The sequence below is a fragment of the Gallus gallus genome, chromosome 2 (assembly GCF_016699485.2).
Source record: "Gallus gallus isolate bGalGal1 chromosome 2, bGalGal1.mat.broiler.GRCg7b, whole genome shotgun sequence".
Classification (NCBI taxonomy): Eukaryota; Metazoa; Chordata; class Aves; order Galliformes; family Phasianidae; genus Gallus; species Gallus gallus.
The window spans coordinates 110455626-110469121 of NC_052533.1; the positions used below are offsets into that span (position 1 = coordinate 110455626).

The window sequence follows — 13496 nt, forward strand, 5'->3', positions numbered from 1 at the left end:
TCAAAGATGAAAATATACTTCTAAATCACGAATATATAAATTATCCCACTAAGATTGAATTACAGCCTACAGTAAAGTTAGGTGTTCACCTAAGAGCCCTACTACCCTGAGTATCTTCTTTTGCAGACCTTACGAGGTAGGTGCATATTCATGACTGACGTTGCAGAAAAGAGATCTACGCAAAATAAATACATTCAGCATTATCAGGATGATATAAATGAATTAATTTCACAAACCAGGGAGCATTTCAGAGTATTCTTTGCAATTGTAAGGGTGAACTAAGATGTTGAAATACTTGATTCATGTTTCTCAGTTTTAAAGGCAATTTTATAGTCCAAAAACTTCTCTGTGTGAGTCAACATACAGGTCTATAAATAAAATAATCTCAAGCAAGCAAGCAAGCAATAGCTGCTTATACTCAATATATTTTAAAAATATATGGTAATTTAGTATCAATTTTGTAAATATTTTACCAATTTACTTTTCATCTGTGCTTTTGTTCATTTGATAAAATATTGGTGTTACTGAAAGGCAGTGCCTTCCCAATGAGGTGTTTAAGTTATCAGAGCATCCATTGGCGCGTGCGTGTTGTCAGTGCAACTGTTTTGGCACAAGGGCAGTTTGGCACTGCAGTATGTAAATATTAAAGAGACATTCTCTATCAACTTCTCCTGCTACCCGTGTAACCTAAACACAAATCTACTGATAACATCCAAAACTTGTGAAAGCCTCTGTAGTAGCCTCAGTAGTGAGGAAAGAGGAATGAGTAAAGAAAATGGATGTTGATCAGGCTCTCTGTCATCATTCGCAGCAAGAAAGTGAGAAGCAGCACAGTGCAGGAAAATGCACAGTGTGCCTTTGGGTGGGAACTAAAGCAGCTAGAAGAGAAAGGGAAACAAAGGAAGGAGGGGAGGAAGCAAACCTGCTGGCAGAATTACCAGGTCTTCTGAAGGATTCACCAAAGGGCTCCTTATGACTTAGCACTTCACTTATTCCAGAGGGAGCCCACCCCAAGCCCTGCTGGAGCAGTGAAGTTCTGCACATCTCCTTCATGACGCAGAACTGCCAACGCTGCTCTCCGAAGGTTGAATCTGGCAGGAAATGTAGGATTTTGTGCCAAAATACTGTCACGGGGCATCATTCTGTTTCAGTTATTTTGAGCTAGAAGAAAATGCAGAAAAGTTTACAAACAGAGGAAAATAGATGTGAGAACAGTTTGGAATGAATGCATGCAAAAATTGAATCATAGAATCAGAATCATAGAATGGCCTGGGTTGAAAAGGACCTGAAAGACCACCGAGTTTCTACCCCCCTGCTATGTGCAGGGTCACCAACCACCAGACCAGGCTGCCCAGAGCCACATCCAGCCTTGCCTTGAGTGCCTCTAGGGATGGGGCATCCACAGCCTCCTTGGGCAACCTGTTCCAGTGTGTGCTGGTAGAGTATAAATGTATTCTGATGGTGAAATGAGAGGACAACAGAGGATGAGCATATTTTGGTAGGGCCATCTGTGCTATAGAGCTAAAGAAGATTGTGAAAATATCATGGTGGAGGAACTGAAAAAAAAAAAAAAGAAAGAAAGAAAACAAACACCACAATAGTCTGCAATGAAAAGCAGAAAGACAAAAATAATTAAAAGTATTCTTAGTGTAGACAAGGACTGGTTTGATATTTTAAGGGTAAAAAGGAAAAAAAAAGGGGAAAAAAAAAAGAAAACAGCAGTTGCAATTCAGAAGAAGGCAAAAGCGGTTCTTGTGACACTCATAAAAATGCTTTCTTCGAAGAAAGGTGGAAAAAAAAAAGCCATGAATACAATGTGCTTCAGAGCGCATTTACATGAGAAATGAGAGTGTCTGTACTTTGGTTTATGAAATATGTATCGATGTCTGTGATTGCATTTTTGCCTTTCAATTATATTTCATAATTAATAATTTCTGAGGTTTAGCAACAACATTGGCTTGCTGAATGCATGCTGGTTTGTACACTGTGTGTATTCAAACTCTTCTGGCCCTGATGTAGCTCCATAGGAGCTATGCCAGAGTAACAAAGAGGAAATTTGGTTCTGTTTCTTGGAAGCAATTTCTTCAACACTTACTTATTATTTGGGGCCCTTTCCATTGTTTATCTCTTAAGTGAGAAAACAAAACAGAAGACATTCCCCTGGAAGTATCCAACAGCCGTACATTTAATTTAGGTTTAAATGTTCATCTGCCTTCATTTAACAGAGAAAGAATATCAGTTAACGGAGATGGTGCGAGTCCTCTCACAAATGCCACAAAAGTTGAATCCAAGAAGAGGAAAACAAACCAAGCAAATCACAGAATCATAGACTGGCCTGGGTTGAAAAGGGCCACAATGATCATGTAGTTTCAAGCTCCCTGCTATGTGCAGGGTTGCCAACCACTGGACCAGGCTGCCCAGAGCCACATCCAGCCTGGCCTTGGAGAAATTGAGAAATACGGAGAGGAAAGTGCAAAACCCTTCCCCTTTGTAATGAAATGTGAAGCAAGCTGAACGCACTTCAGATGGATGGGTCAGATCTAAAACCTGCTGGGGTGAGCCAGAGTCCTTCTGTGTGGTGGGTGGATTTCTTCCAGTCAAATTCTGTCCTCAAGAGAAGGGGCTGGGGGTGAATATAGCTGAAAAAGTGCCCCACATCTGGAGCAGGGAGGGCAGGACATCAGGGACGCGTGGCCACAGTGGTCACCACCTCCAAGCTGACTAGTAATAACGTGCTGCCATGAGGCACAGCCAACCCGATACCATCTGTGTTCCTATATATCTGCTGCATTGCTCATAGGTACCTTCTGCCCTTCTAGTCCATGGGACCCCAATCTCCACCTTACTATCCTCACCCTGAATCTGACAGTTTCCATTCATTCTCCTCTCCTCCACCCCAAATAGTTTAGGTGAGACTTGCAGCTCCAGGAGCACAGCGGTTGTACCTCCACACAACCCCATCTCACCCCATCACCTCTATTAGAAATCTGTAGCACCGTTTGACCTGCATATGTCACGAAGTCTCAATTGAAGTAACTTAAAATGCATACTAAACCGTTTTCTTGAAGACTTAACTATAAATAGAACGACTTGGGAACTTGTTGAGATACGTAAGCCACGAACTTGCAGCTAAATTAGCTCTTTTATTAAGCACCTTCTCTGCTGACAAGGGGAGCTTAGGTGCATATATTGTATTATATATAGGTGCTGAGTGAATTATTAAAAGATACCTGGAGAAAGAAGCAATTTGCATTAAAAGTCTGAGGCAATGGAGATCATATGGACCGTAATGAGAATGAAATTAATGTGGGGTTAAAAAAAGGAACAGAAATAAAAGTGCAGCTCCAGCACTGCAAGAGAGATTGCAGAGGAAATGTATATTATTTAAGAACCATTATGCAATGATGTAATTAAAGACTCTCGTAATGTGTGATAACGTGCAAAAGAACAAGCAAAAATGAGGTTTCTGTGTGCTCGCCGCCCTCCAAAGGCTGAGTTCTGTGTTCTTTACACCCTCGGAATAACCCAGCAACGCACGCTGATGATTTCTCTTGAAATCTGAAGCATGGGTATCAGCAAAAGGTTATTTCCAAAAGGCAACTTCATACTGACCATGAAGATCGAAGGGTGAGAAGGCATGGTTTTCAGCCGCCCATATAACTCCTTCTCTTTCATTAATGAATTGGAAGGGGCTATGTTTAGTCACCTATCTTAATGTAACAGTGCCCTATCACAGCCACACTGACATTCCCATCACGGTATTCCAGCAACGAGCTTGAACTCTCTCACTGCTCTGTATTAGGGAGGGAGAGCACACGCTTTGAGCATATTCCACAGGCAAAAGATAGAGAGTCAAGGAGGCGCATCAGCGGCTCACCCCGCACGCGTTGGGTATGCGGGGGGCGAAAGAAGGCAGAAGGGCCGAGGAAAGGCGGCCGGGGGAAGCTGCGGGCACCGAAGCACCGAGCTGAGGTTTAAAGGGCTCCGGGAGCTCCCGGGCTGCGGGGAAGGGGCTGGGGCGGAGGGAGGAAGGCGGGGGAACCCGCCGTGAGTTCGCCCGCTGGAGGAAACGCTTAAAATGCCATTTCTTCGGTTTGGCGGACTAAAACGGTTGCCTCCCCACCTTCCCCCAGACGCCTGTTAAGAAAGTGCGAGTCGCGGCGTCGTTTGGGAACGACACCTCTCCCGGCTGCGTTTCACAAAGTTACGGCAACTAAGAGCGGCGTTTCCAGCGGGATGGGCAGCGGGCGGTTGCGGGGCACCCAACTCGCGGGGGGTGGCCCAGGAGGGGCGGTTCCTCCTCTCCGGGTCCCCCCGCCCGCCGCCGGCCCCCCGCGCTCCCCCAGGGCCGCGCCGACGGCAACGGGGGGCGGCGGCAGAGCCGGCGGAGCGCCCCTCCCGCCGGGACGCGGCGCGGTCCCGGCCCCCGCCCCGCCGCCACCGCCCTCCGGTGCCGCCGCGCCCGCACCCCCCGGCAGCCGCGGGGCCGAGCGCCCCCTTCCCCGCCCCTGCGCCAGCGCCGGTGCCGGTGCGGGGCGGGGGGCGGCGGCAGGGAGGGAGGAGGGATGAGGTCATCCTCTTTGCCGGCGTCAGTCAGCTGGGTGGTGGCGGCGGCGGGCGCGGGCGGAGGCGGGTGCGGGATGCGCTGCTCCGGGCGGCGCTGCCCTGCCCGCTCCCGGCTCGGGCAGAGCGCGGCGGCCCCGGCGGCCCCCGCGGAGGAGGAGGCGGCGGCGGGCGCGGGGCGGGCGGGCTGAGCGGAGCTGGGCTGAGCCGAGCCGAGCCGAGCGCGGCTCCCGCAGGCAAGCAGGCAGGCAGGCGGCGCTGCGGCCGCGGCCGCCGCGGAGGAGCCGCCCGCGGGCGCGGAGCGGGGACGCGGGGAGCGGCGGTCCGCGGCGGCTGCAGAGGGCGGGAGGCGGGCGGCGGAGGAGGAGGAGGAGCAGGGGGAGGCGCGGGATAAAGGAGCGCTCGCCGCTGCCGCTCGTTCTCCGGCGGGGCTGAGGGAAGCATCATGGCCGCGAAGTCGGACGGGCGGCGGAAGATGAAGAAGGGCGGCGAGGTAGCGTTCACGCCGCTGCAGAACTCCGAACACTCGGGCTCCGTGCAGGCGCTGGCCCCGGGGCTGCCCGCGGGCGCCGGGCCGGGCGGCGGCAGCGACGACGACGAGGCGCCCGGGGGCGGGTGCTGCAGCGGCGGCGGCGGGGACGGCTCGGGCGGCGGCTCTCGCTGCTGCTGCTGTTGCTGCTGCGGCGGCGGCAGAGGAGGAGAAGGAGGGGGCGGCGGCGGGGGCTCGCGGGGCTCGGGCGGGGGCTCGTCCTCGCTGTGCCTGCGGCTGGGCAGGGAGCAGCGGCGCTACTCGCTGTGGGACTGCCTCTGGATCCTGGCCGCGCTGGCCGTGTACTTCGCGGACGTGGGCACCGACATCTGGCTGGCGGCCGACTACTACCTGCGGGGCCAGCGCTGGTGGTTCGGGCTCACCCTCTTCTTCGTGTTGCTGGGCTCCCTCTCCGTGCAGGTGTTCAGCTTCCGCTGGTTCGCGCACGACTTCGGCGCGGAGGACGGCGCGGCCGCCGCCGCCGCCGCCGGGCAGTGCCCCGCGGCCGAGAGCAAACTGCTGGTGAGCAGCAGCTCGGCTGCCGCGGACATCGACGCCGCCCGGCCCTGCACGCCGCAGCGGCAGGCGTCCACTGCCAGCAAGGGCAACGCCAACAGCAGCAGCAGCGGCAGCAGCGGCCCCGCCGGAGGCGGCCCCTCCAGCAGCAGCCGCGCCGGCAGCGGCAGGTCGGCGTCGTGCGCCTTCTGCATCTGGCTCCTGCAGACCCTCGTCCACATCCTGCAGCTGGGGCAGGTCTGGAGGTGAGCGGGGGCCGGGCGGGGTGCGGGGAGAGGCTGCAGCCGCGCGCTCCGGGAACCGGGCTGAGCCGCTGGGAAAGCGTGCGAGGAGTCGGGGGGGGGGGGGGGGGGGGGGGGGGTGAGGGGAAGAACGGAGAAGAGGGGAGAAAAGGAGAGCGTTCCGCTAACGTGAGTGCGTGCCGGGCTCCCGACGCGCGGACGGGACGGCGGTGCTGCCCGCCGGGAACTTTTCGAGGAGGTGGGAACGCACGCAGCCTCCCGGCGCCGTGCCGCTGTGTGCGTGTAACGCCCCGCACCGCGCTCCTTCCCCTCGGCGTGCGCTTTCTGTACGTTGCGATGCGGTGAAGGAATCAAACTTTTGAGTGGCCGCTGTCAGACAGATCGGGCGGCGGTGGGCTGTGCCGCGCTGTGCGGAGGGGCTGTGCCGAGGTGGGCGCGGGGGGAAGGCTCTCCCTGAAAGGCAGATGGATGACATCATAGTTTGCACAAGTCGCCTTTCCCCAAGTTTGGAGCGCGGTTCCAGTAGGGATTTCTCTGGGGGCCGAATGCGCTGTAAATACATTCAGTGCTGCTCGAACGGGGTAGAGTTCAGCCCGCAGAGCGTTTCGGGGATTAACGTTTCCGTATGGAGTAGTGGAAGATAGATGTTGTGTTGTGCCGTGCTACAGCAACAGCTGCAAATGCTTCTGGGGTTTCTTACCTGCTGGGTGGAATGGAATGCTTTCAGATTTCTCTTCGGGAAACTCTGCTGTTTCGGGATTGTTGCATCAGAGGACGTAATATGATGTTACTCCAAACTTCTCTCTCTAGATTTCTTAATTTCTTTCCCGATCCCCGTTTTGGCTGTTGCTCTGTGCCAGGGCAGTAGCAGCGCGGCTCTGGTTCTGTCTGTGGCCTTCAAGCCTCAGGGAACACAGTAGCACTACAAGGCAATGAGACCCTGGGATGCCATAACAAAGTATCACTTGCTTTCCAGTTGCTTAGATTTATTGCAACAAATGGAGGATGTTCGCAAGTGGGGAGAATTCTCAGTTCCTGGTGTCATTGGTTCCTTTGTTGGCAGCTACGGCACAACCTGAGAGCAAAGCTGATTTTTGGAAGGAAAAGCAGTGCTTTGTTGTGGATTTTGTATGCTCTTGTGTGTGCTCTACCTTTGTATATAAATGTGGGGCTTTCTGAATGATCAGGCTTCTATGCAATGTATAGCGCAGTTCCTGTAGCGGTGCACATACAATGACTTCCACATAGAAATTCACACCAATATCCATCTGTACAGAAGCAGCACGCTGGGTGAGACAGAAGAGAGTTTTACAAACGCATGTCACAACTCTGTATTGGAAAACACCGAGGGAAGGGTTGGATGGTGCAGGGTGCAGTCACCCAAGGTGCAGCTCTAGCCCAGGAGTGCCTGGTGCTCTCAGCTACTGGCTTGCACATGGAGCACAATCCCTTTTGGCATAAAATCTTCTCCCTGGGGGTATCTGGTCCTCCGTACAGCTGGCTGAGCCTCTTCTGATCAGGTATAACTTCTCTTCATGTTTTATGTGCAGCAGTATAAGAGTACCAGAATATTAAACGGCAAGGAGTGCTAGGGCATTATTTATGTTTTAGCTTCTTATGCCCCCCTCTCCTTTTTCTTTTTCCCCAGTGAAATGGAGCCACAGAATTGTTTGTCAGTAACTTAGCAGTACTAGCGGTTATCCACAAATGTATGAATTATACGGTCAATTGAACGCAGTCTTGCGTATCAACGCTTCATAATTAATTAAAGTGACTTCATTTTAATTCCCTGGGTACATCCCTCGTAAGGGAGATCCTTAGCAGTCATCTGAAACTAATAATCAGCATCAGGAAGGAGAGGCCCTGTCAACCCCTGAAAAGCTCTGTGTAAACAGAGACTCGGAACAAGCATCATTCTTGGAAAATGAGTGCTATTTTCTGGGAAATGAAATGCTGACAGGCAGTAGTCCAAAACTTCTCCAAAGTGTAACATCTGCACTGGCCTGAGCAAACAGCCCCCTTGAGCATTTAGGCTGAAAGTTCTGAAGGGTGTTTGATTGCATGTGTCAGCACCACAGCAGCACCACCCCTGTACCCACAGGTGAGCAGGTGCTGCTACTCTTAGTTCCGTGTCTCCCTCTTCTTACCTCAGTGTTCAATATTTCCTCCTCCTCTTTTTTCTTTGGTCCCCAGTTAAATCCCTCCTATGCTCGTATTAAAGTTTTCTAGCACTTTTTTGACTTGAATTCCCCACCAGCAAAAATGGCAGTGGTATTTCTGTACTTTCTCTGATGAGAAGGAACCCTAGGCTGTGCCAGGGAGGGGCAGCTGGGGTTTAGGGACAGGTTCCGCACCAGAGGGCGGTGGACGTGAAACAGGCTGCCCAGGGCAGTGGGCATGGCCCCAAGGTGATGGAGTTCAGGGAGCGTTTGGATAACATAGGGTTTGTGTTTTGGGTAGTCGTGTGGAGCAAGGAGTTGGACTCTATGATCCTCATGCATCCCTTCCAAGTCGGGGTGTTCTGTGATTCTGTGAGAAAGGAGGTTTGGATGTTTGGTATCAGGGTATGAGGAGAGAGGTTTACTTGTGCCTGATTGGGATTATACTGAGACTGGTGCTTGCTTTGGTCTCATTTGGCATTCGTCATCCTCTGTCTCCTCATTAAGTGCTGAATTGATTCCTGAAGTCTTCCGTTTCCCTTCGTTTGTTTCATTGCCAAAAGTTTTCAGGGGAGGAATTGTGGCAACTGCTTATTTAAGGAGGCCATCCTGGGTACACCTGACAATCCATACTCTGGATTAAAAGAGTTAGAAATGTGGTTTGAGTGATTAGTTTTCTATAGGCTGACTTTTAACAATTTCAAAGCTTTTTTTTGTTTTGCATTTAAGATTATTTTTTGCTTACAAATATATTGAAAGTCAGATCATGGAGAATGATTGTGTGTTAATTCTAACTAAAATGTGCTAATGGAAAAATGAACGAAGTCTTTAATGTGGCAGGAACAGTGCTGTAAGTGCTAGTAATTTTAAATTGCCTACAAATTTTTACTGGAGTGTGAGGAAGGGAAGCTGCGGGAACAGCTGAGCTGCAGATCCATTCTGAACAGAAGTATCGTCGTTCTTTTTTAATTGGTATCATATTTTTTTTCCCTCAAAATATAGAGGACTCAATTATTCCATTTTTGAAGAATAAGGATGTAAACGTCTCATTTTGGGGGTGGGGGGATGGACACACTCACAGATTTCCTGAGGATGATGTCCTTCAGTTCAGTTCCATTGGAGTCTCTGAGGAGCTGTTTGCCACAGCTGAGTGCAGCCATGGGGTCTTTGTTGGCAGCTAATTTCATATTAAAATATGATCACGATGAGATCTGCTGGTTTTTGAAGAGGCATTGTGTGTTCAGAGTCAGATATGGGTACATTCCTTACGTGTGTTCTGCATTTTACCAATACATGGGCATGAAAGCCACACCGTGGGGCCAGTTCTCCCAAAAATGTGCTGTGAGAGATGTGGCTTTTTATTAGCAGGCTCTCAGGAGTACAAAGAGGATGTAACACACCGGGTCTTTGTATTCCATTGTAAGGAAAAAAGGGAGTGAATGCTTTAATATCCCTCCCCAATTTATAGTCTGTAAGGATTGTGCAGAGGTATAAAGGCCAGCAGGATTCAGATAAACTATTGGCCTTTGAGCATGGCATGAAAGTATGTAGACACTGCCCTTGAGCATCCCTTTGATACGCTGAGCTTCCAGGCTTAGCCTTGGCTTTCAGATCTTGCAGCAGATAACAGGCCGTGTGGCTGGATGTTGGAGATAATAGCATTCATTTGGCACCTGCGGAGCTGCTGGGTTTCCTGGAAAGCTTTTTGTTCTGAGTGAACGGAAGATGGGTGCAGGGTGGCAAGAGCCCCAGAGTGAGGGGTCTGGGTTGACTTCTGCCAGCTGTGTGGAAAGCCACCTGGAGGAGGAAAAAGAGAAGGAGAAGCCAGCTTCAGTGCTGACCCTTCCAGGTGTCACTCATTCACAGGTTCCAAAATCAGTCTAGTTCCCTTGGAGTTGCCCTGCAGTGCATGTCCTCCACCGCTCTCGGTTCTGCCTAAATATTGGCATCGTCTTCATCTACAGCTGTTCTTGTTTGTATGATTTTAAGAAATCATTATCTTCCTTTTCCTTCCTGTTTCTTATCTGGGGTAGGAAAAAAGGTTGCGGTAGGATTGTGGAAGTGATGCTGGATTCTGGAAGCGGTGTGAGTTGTGGTCCCTCTGATACCCTGTGAAGGCATTTTTCACAGAGTGGAGTCATCTGCCAAAGGAACTTCATCACCTGCTCTCATAAGCTTCACCTCTGCAATCATCCGATGCTCTTAAAATTTCAAAATAAAAAGGGAAACAGGGGCTCCGTGATGCATGAGAAGGCCATAAAACTTTTTCAGGTGCTCCTTATAAAGCATGCTGAAGCCTTAAGCTGAGATTTTGAACAGGTAGTTCAAATGAAGAAAAATATCATTAGCCAACCTCCATCCTTAAATAGACTTATGATGTTTTTGCTCTTTGCTCTACAAAAGTAGTTTTGACACTTCTGTTCAGGAATAACGCAGGAGCTTGGTTTAGTTAGGTGGTCAATAATTCCAGCTGCCATTGGACTTCACAGTGAGATGTGATAATATCTCAATCTGACACCAGTTTTTCTCACTGTTTTGAAATCTGTCAGATAATTTGTCATGTTGAGTCCAAATTTATGAGTCATAGCCATTTCCTAGACAAGATTATTGCATATCCTTCCATCTGTCTCTTAGTAAAGCGAAATGCTACCGCTCAGCAGTACCATATTAGAATCACAAAATGGTTTGAGTTGGAAAGGAACTTAAAGCCCATCCATTCCAACCCCCAGCCACGGGCAGGGCTGCCCCACACTGGATGAGGCTGCCCAGGGCCTCACCCAGCCTGGCCTTGAACACCTCCAGGGATGGGGCATCAGTATTTCTTTTGAGTTACTGCAGTTCTTGACTTCAAGTCCTGTTGACCACCTGTTTAGCTTGCTGTATCTTTAGGACTCAGGAGAGGTGATGGACTGCCAGAAATAGGTATTAAAGTTATTGTAACCTTTGTTTTTCCTCATGCCAGGACTACCAGGGATAGACTGTTGTGTAGGTGACCCAACTACATTTAAACTTTTGCTAATACATTCAGCAGAATAAATATTCCATTCTTTTTTTTTTTCCTTAAGATAGCAATATGCAGATGAAGGCTGTGCCTTTCATAATTTTTTTTGGAACACAAATGTGAAGCTTTACTATGTTCTTAAAAATCTCTTACAAGTCTGCATACAAATCAGATTTGATATTCAGTTTATTCTAATAACCTAAGCTACATATAAAAGATGCTGATGTACTTTAGAAGAAAGATGCTGTACTTTAATAATTAACAAGGGCTCTCTCTGTAGAGAATATCTATCACTTACATAAGTTTTCAGATTTTCAAAGGACTGCTTAGGCACTAAAATCTCTGATTGCTCAGTTGACTTAGTAGGTGAACTCATATTTTACACACAGAATGCTTTCTAGCAACTTACATGTGGGGGGGATTCATATTTGGCTGTTGCCCAAATAAGTGGAAAATCTTACAGATTTTCAGGCTTCAGAGGATGTAATTTCACCATGTGTAGACATTATATGTAGAGTGCTCCACTGAAATGCAGGAATGACTGTACATATGTGCTATGAATTCAAAGAAATGCTTCATTCTGTAGCTTGTTTCTTGATGTTGCAGTCTTGCAGAGGATATGTCCAACCAGTTGAGTTTTTCTGGATAAAATTTCCTTCTCCTTAAGTCACACTAGAGAAAGAATGTAGCGCTGAAAGTTCAATATGCGTGTCCAAATTGCTTGTGGGAAAGCAAGAGTAACATCATGGAGTGCTCATTTATTCTGCTCCCTATCTTCAGGTTATTTACATCAGAGCTCTCCTTGCCAGAAAGAGTATTTTCCATCAGCTGGCTTAGTCCTTAATATCTATCTACAAGGACTGACGACTACAAAGATGCAGAAGTTCTTGTAAAATTAAAATGAAATCAATACTTATGTCACATAGCAGGATTAGCTTGTTCTCCAACCTCTATGTTCCAATTAAGTAGCTTTTCATACACAGTGGGTTAAACACAACAGTAACTTACAGTTTCAATGAACAGGTTGTTTGGGAGGGATTTATCAGGCACAGACAAAATCAATAGTTCTTTTGCTTGCATTTCAAGGTACAGTAGGCACTTGTGTTCCTGAAGTGGTGCCATTCCTGTCCATTTTAGCACAACTGTTGGTTGTGTACATTGCGTCAAAAAGACATAGGAGGCAAATGGGGTATAAAAAGATCTGTTTTGTTTTTTAAAATGCAAGGAGGTTTATAAGAAAGATATGAAGGAGAATTCATAGAATCATAAAATGGCCTGGGTTGAAAAGGACCACAGTGATCATCTAGTTTCAACCCTACTGCTGTGGGTAGGGTCACCAACCACCGGACCAGGCAGCCCAGAGCTACATCCAGCCTGGCCTTGAATACCTCCAGGGATGGGGCATCCACAACTTCACCTCCTTGGGCGAGGAGATGGGTTATGGAGTGACACGGGAATACCAATTAGTCTTTGTGTGGTCTGTACCTAACTCCACCTTGTTTCCCTTCAATCTCTAACCAAAGAGAGAGTATCTGAATAATCTAAAATACCTAAAAGTGACTGTTGGAGAGACTGGGGAAGGAGGCAGGAAAGAGAAGGGGTTATATGTCTGGACAAACTCACAGAGAATGTTAGATGCAATTTTAACTCTGTGGCAAGTGGTCATTTGAAAAACGGTAAATACAAATGTGAGGTATCAGTTTGGCATCAATTTACTGGGAAGAGAGTACTCTTAAGTATGTTTCTGTAAAATGTAGAATAAATAAATAAATAGGCCTTGAGTATATATTTTTCCAAGAGGTTTTACTTCAGTTTCCTAGCAATCATAACCTCAATTAGCATCTCCTGGTGATCTCTGATTGCTGAAGTGTTTCCTTATCACTCTTACTCTCATTCTGGTTTCCTCCCTCAATGGCTGAAGAGTAATAATGTGAGATTTTTTTTCCCAAATAAAATATTTCCTATACTATTTCCATTACTTTTCCTTTGCTACAATGTGCTTGTGCTGTTCAACATGTGCATGGTATAGGATTTGCATGGTGAACTATGTGAATCTTCTTGACTGACAGAGTTAATCGTTTGGGGTGGTTAGTGCTATCAGTTACAAATGATTTGGTATCACTGGTTGGAGTGAATGGGATGAGACTGTTTTGTGGGATGTTTTCAGAGGAAGTTTGGCAGTCAATGATGTGACAACAAAAGTAGCTTCGTGTTCTTCTAAAATTGGAAGGTGTGACTTAGGCAAGACTAATGTACCAAGGACCAGTACCAGCTGCTTCAGAGGAAGATGCAGATGTTTTACCATGAACAAAATGTAAATTAACCTACAGATGGAAGAACAGTTTTCCTTCTCTCTTATAGCTGCTATCTATCAGATTGATTTCTGTCCTTAAGGATGAAGGCTAGCGGTGCCACAGTTTGCTGCATTACTCACTTTAATGAGATGTTTTTTGTATAAACATCTAATCTGCCAACTTCTTTCAGTC

At 48.2% G+C, this 13496-nt stretch overlaps 1 protein-coding gene across 10 annotated transcripts in view; it reads left to right on the forward strand.

Annotated features, from left to right (window-relative positions):
• The first annotated feature begins 4849 nt into the window (after positions 1-4849).
• Positions 4850-13496, forward strand: part of XKR4 (XK related 4) — a 236470-nt gene continuing 227823 nt past the window's right edge. For all 10 annotated transcript variants that reach the window (XR_003073937.3, XR_003073936.3, XR_003073938.3 and 7 more), the window contains exon 1: positions 4850-5853. Coding sequence is in view for 2 of the 10 variants with exons in the window: in XM_015282690.4 (XP_015138176.2) it covers positions 5009-5853 (845 nt within the window). In the remaining 8 variants the exon portion in view is untranslated. The remainder of the gene's footprint in view (positions 5854-13496) is intronic.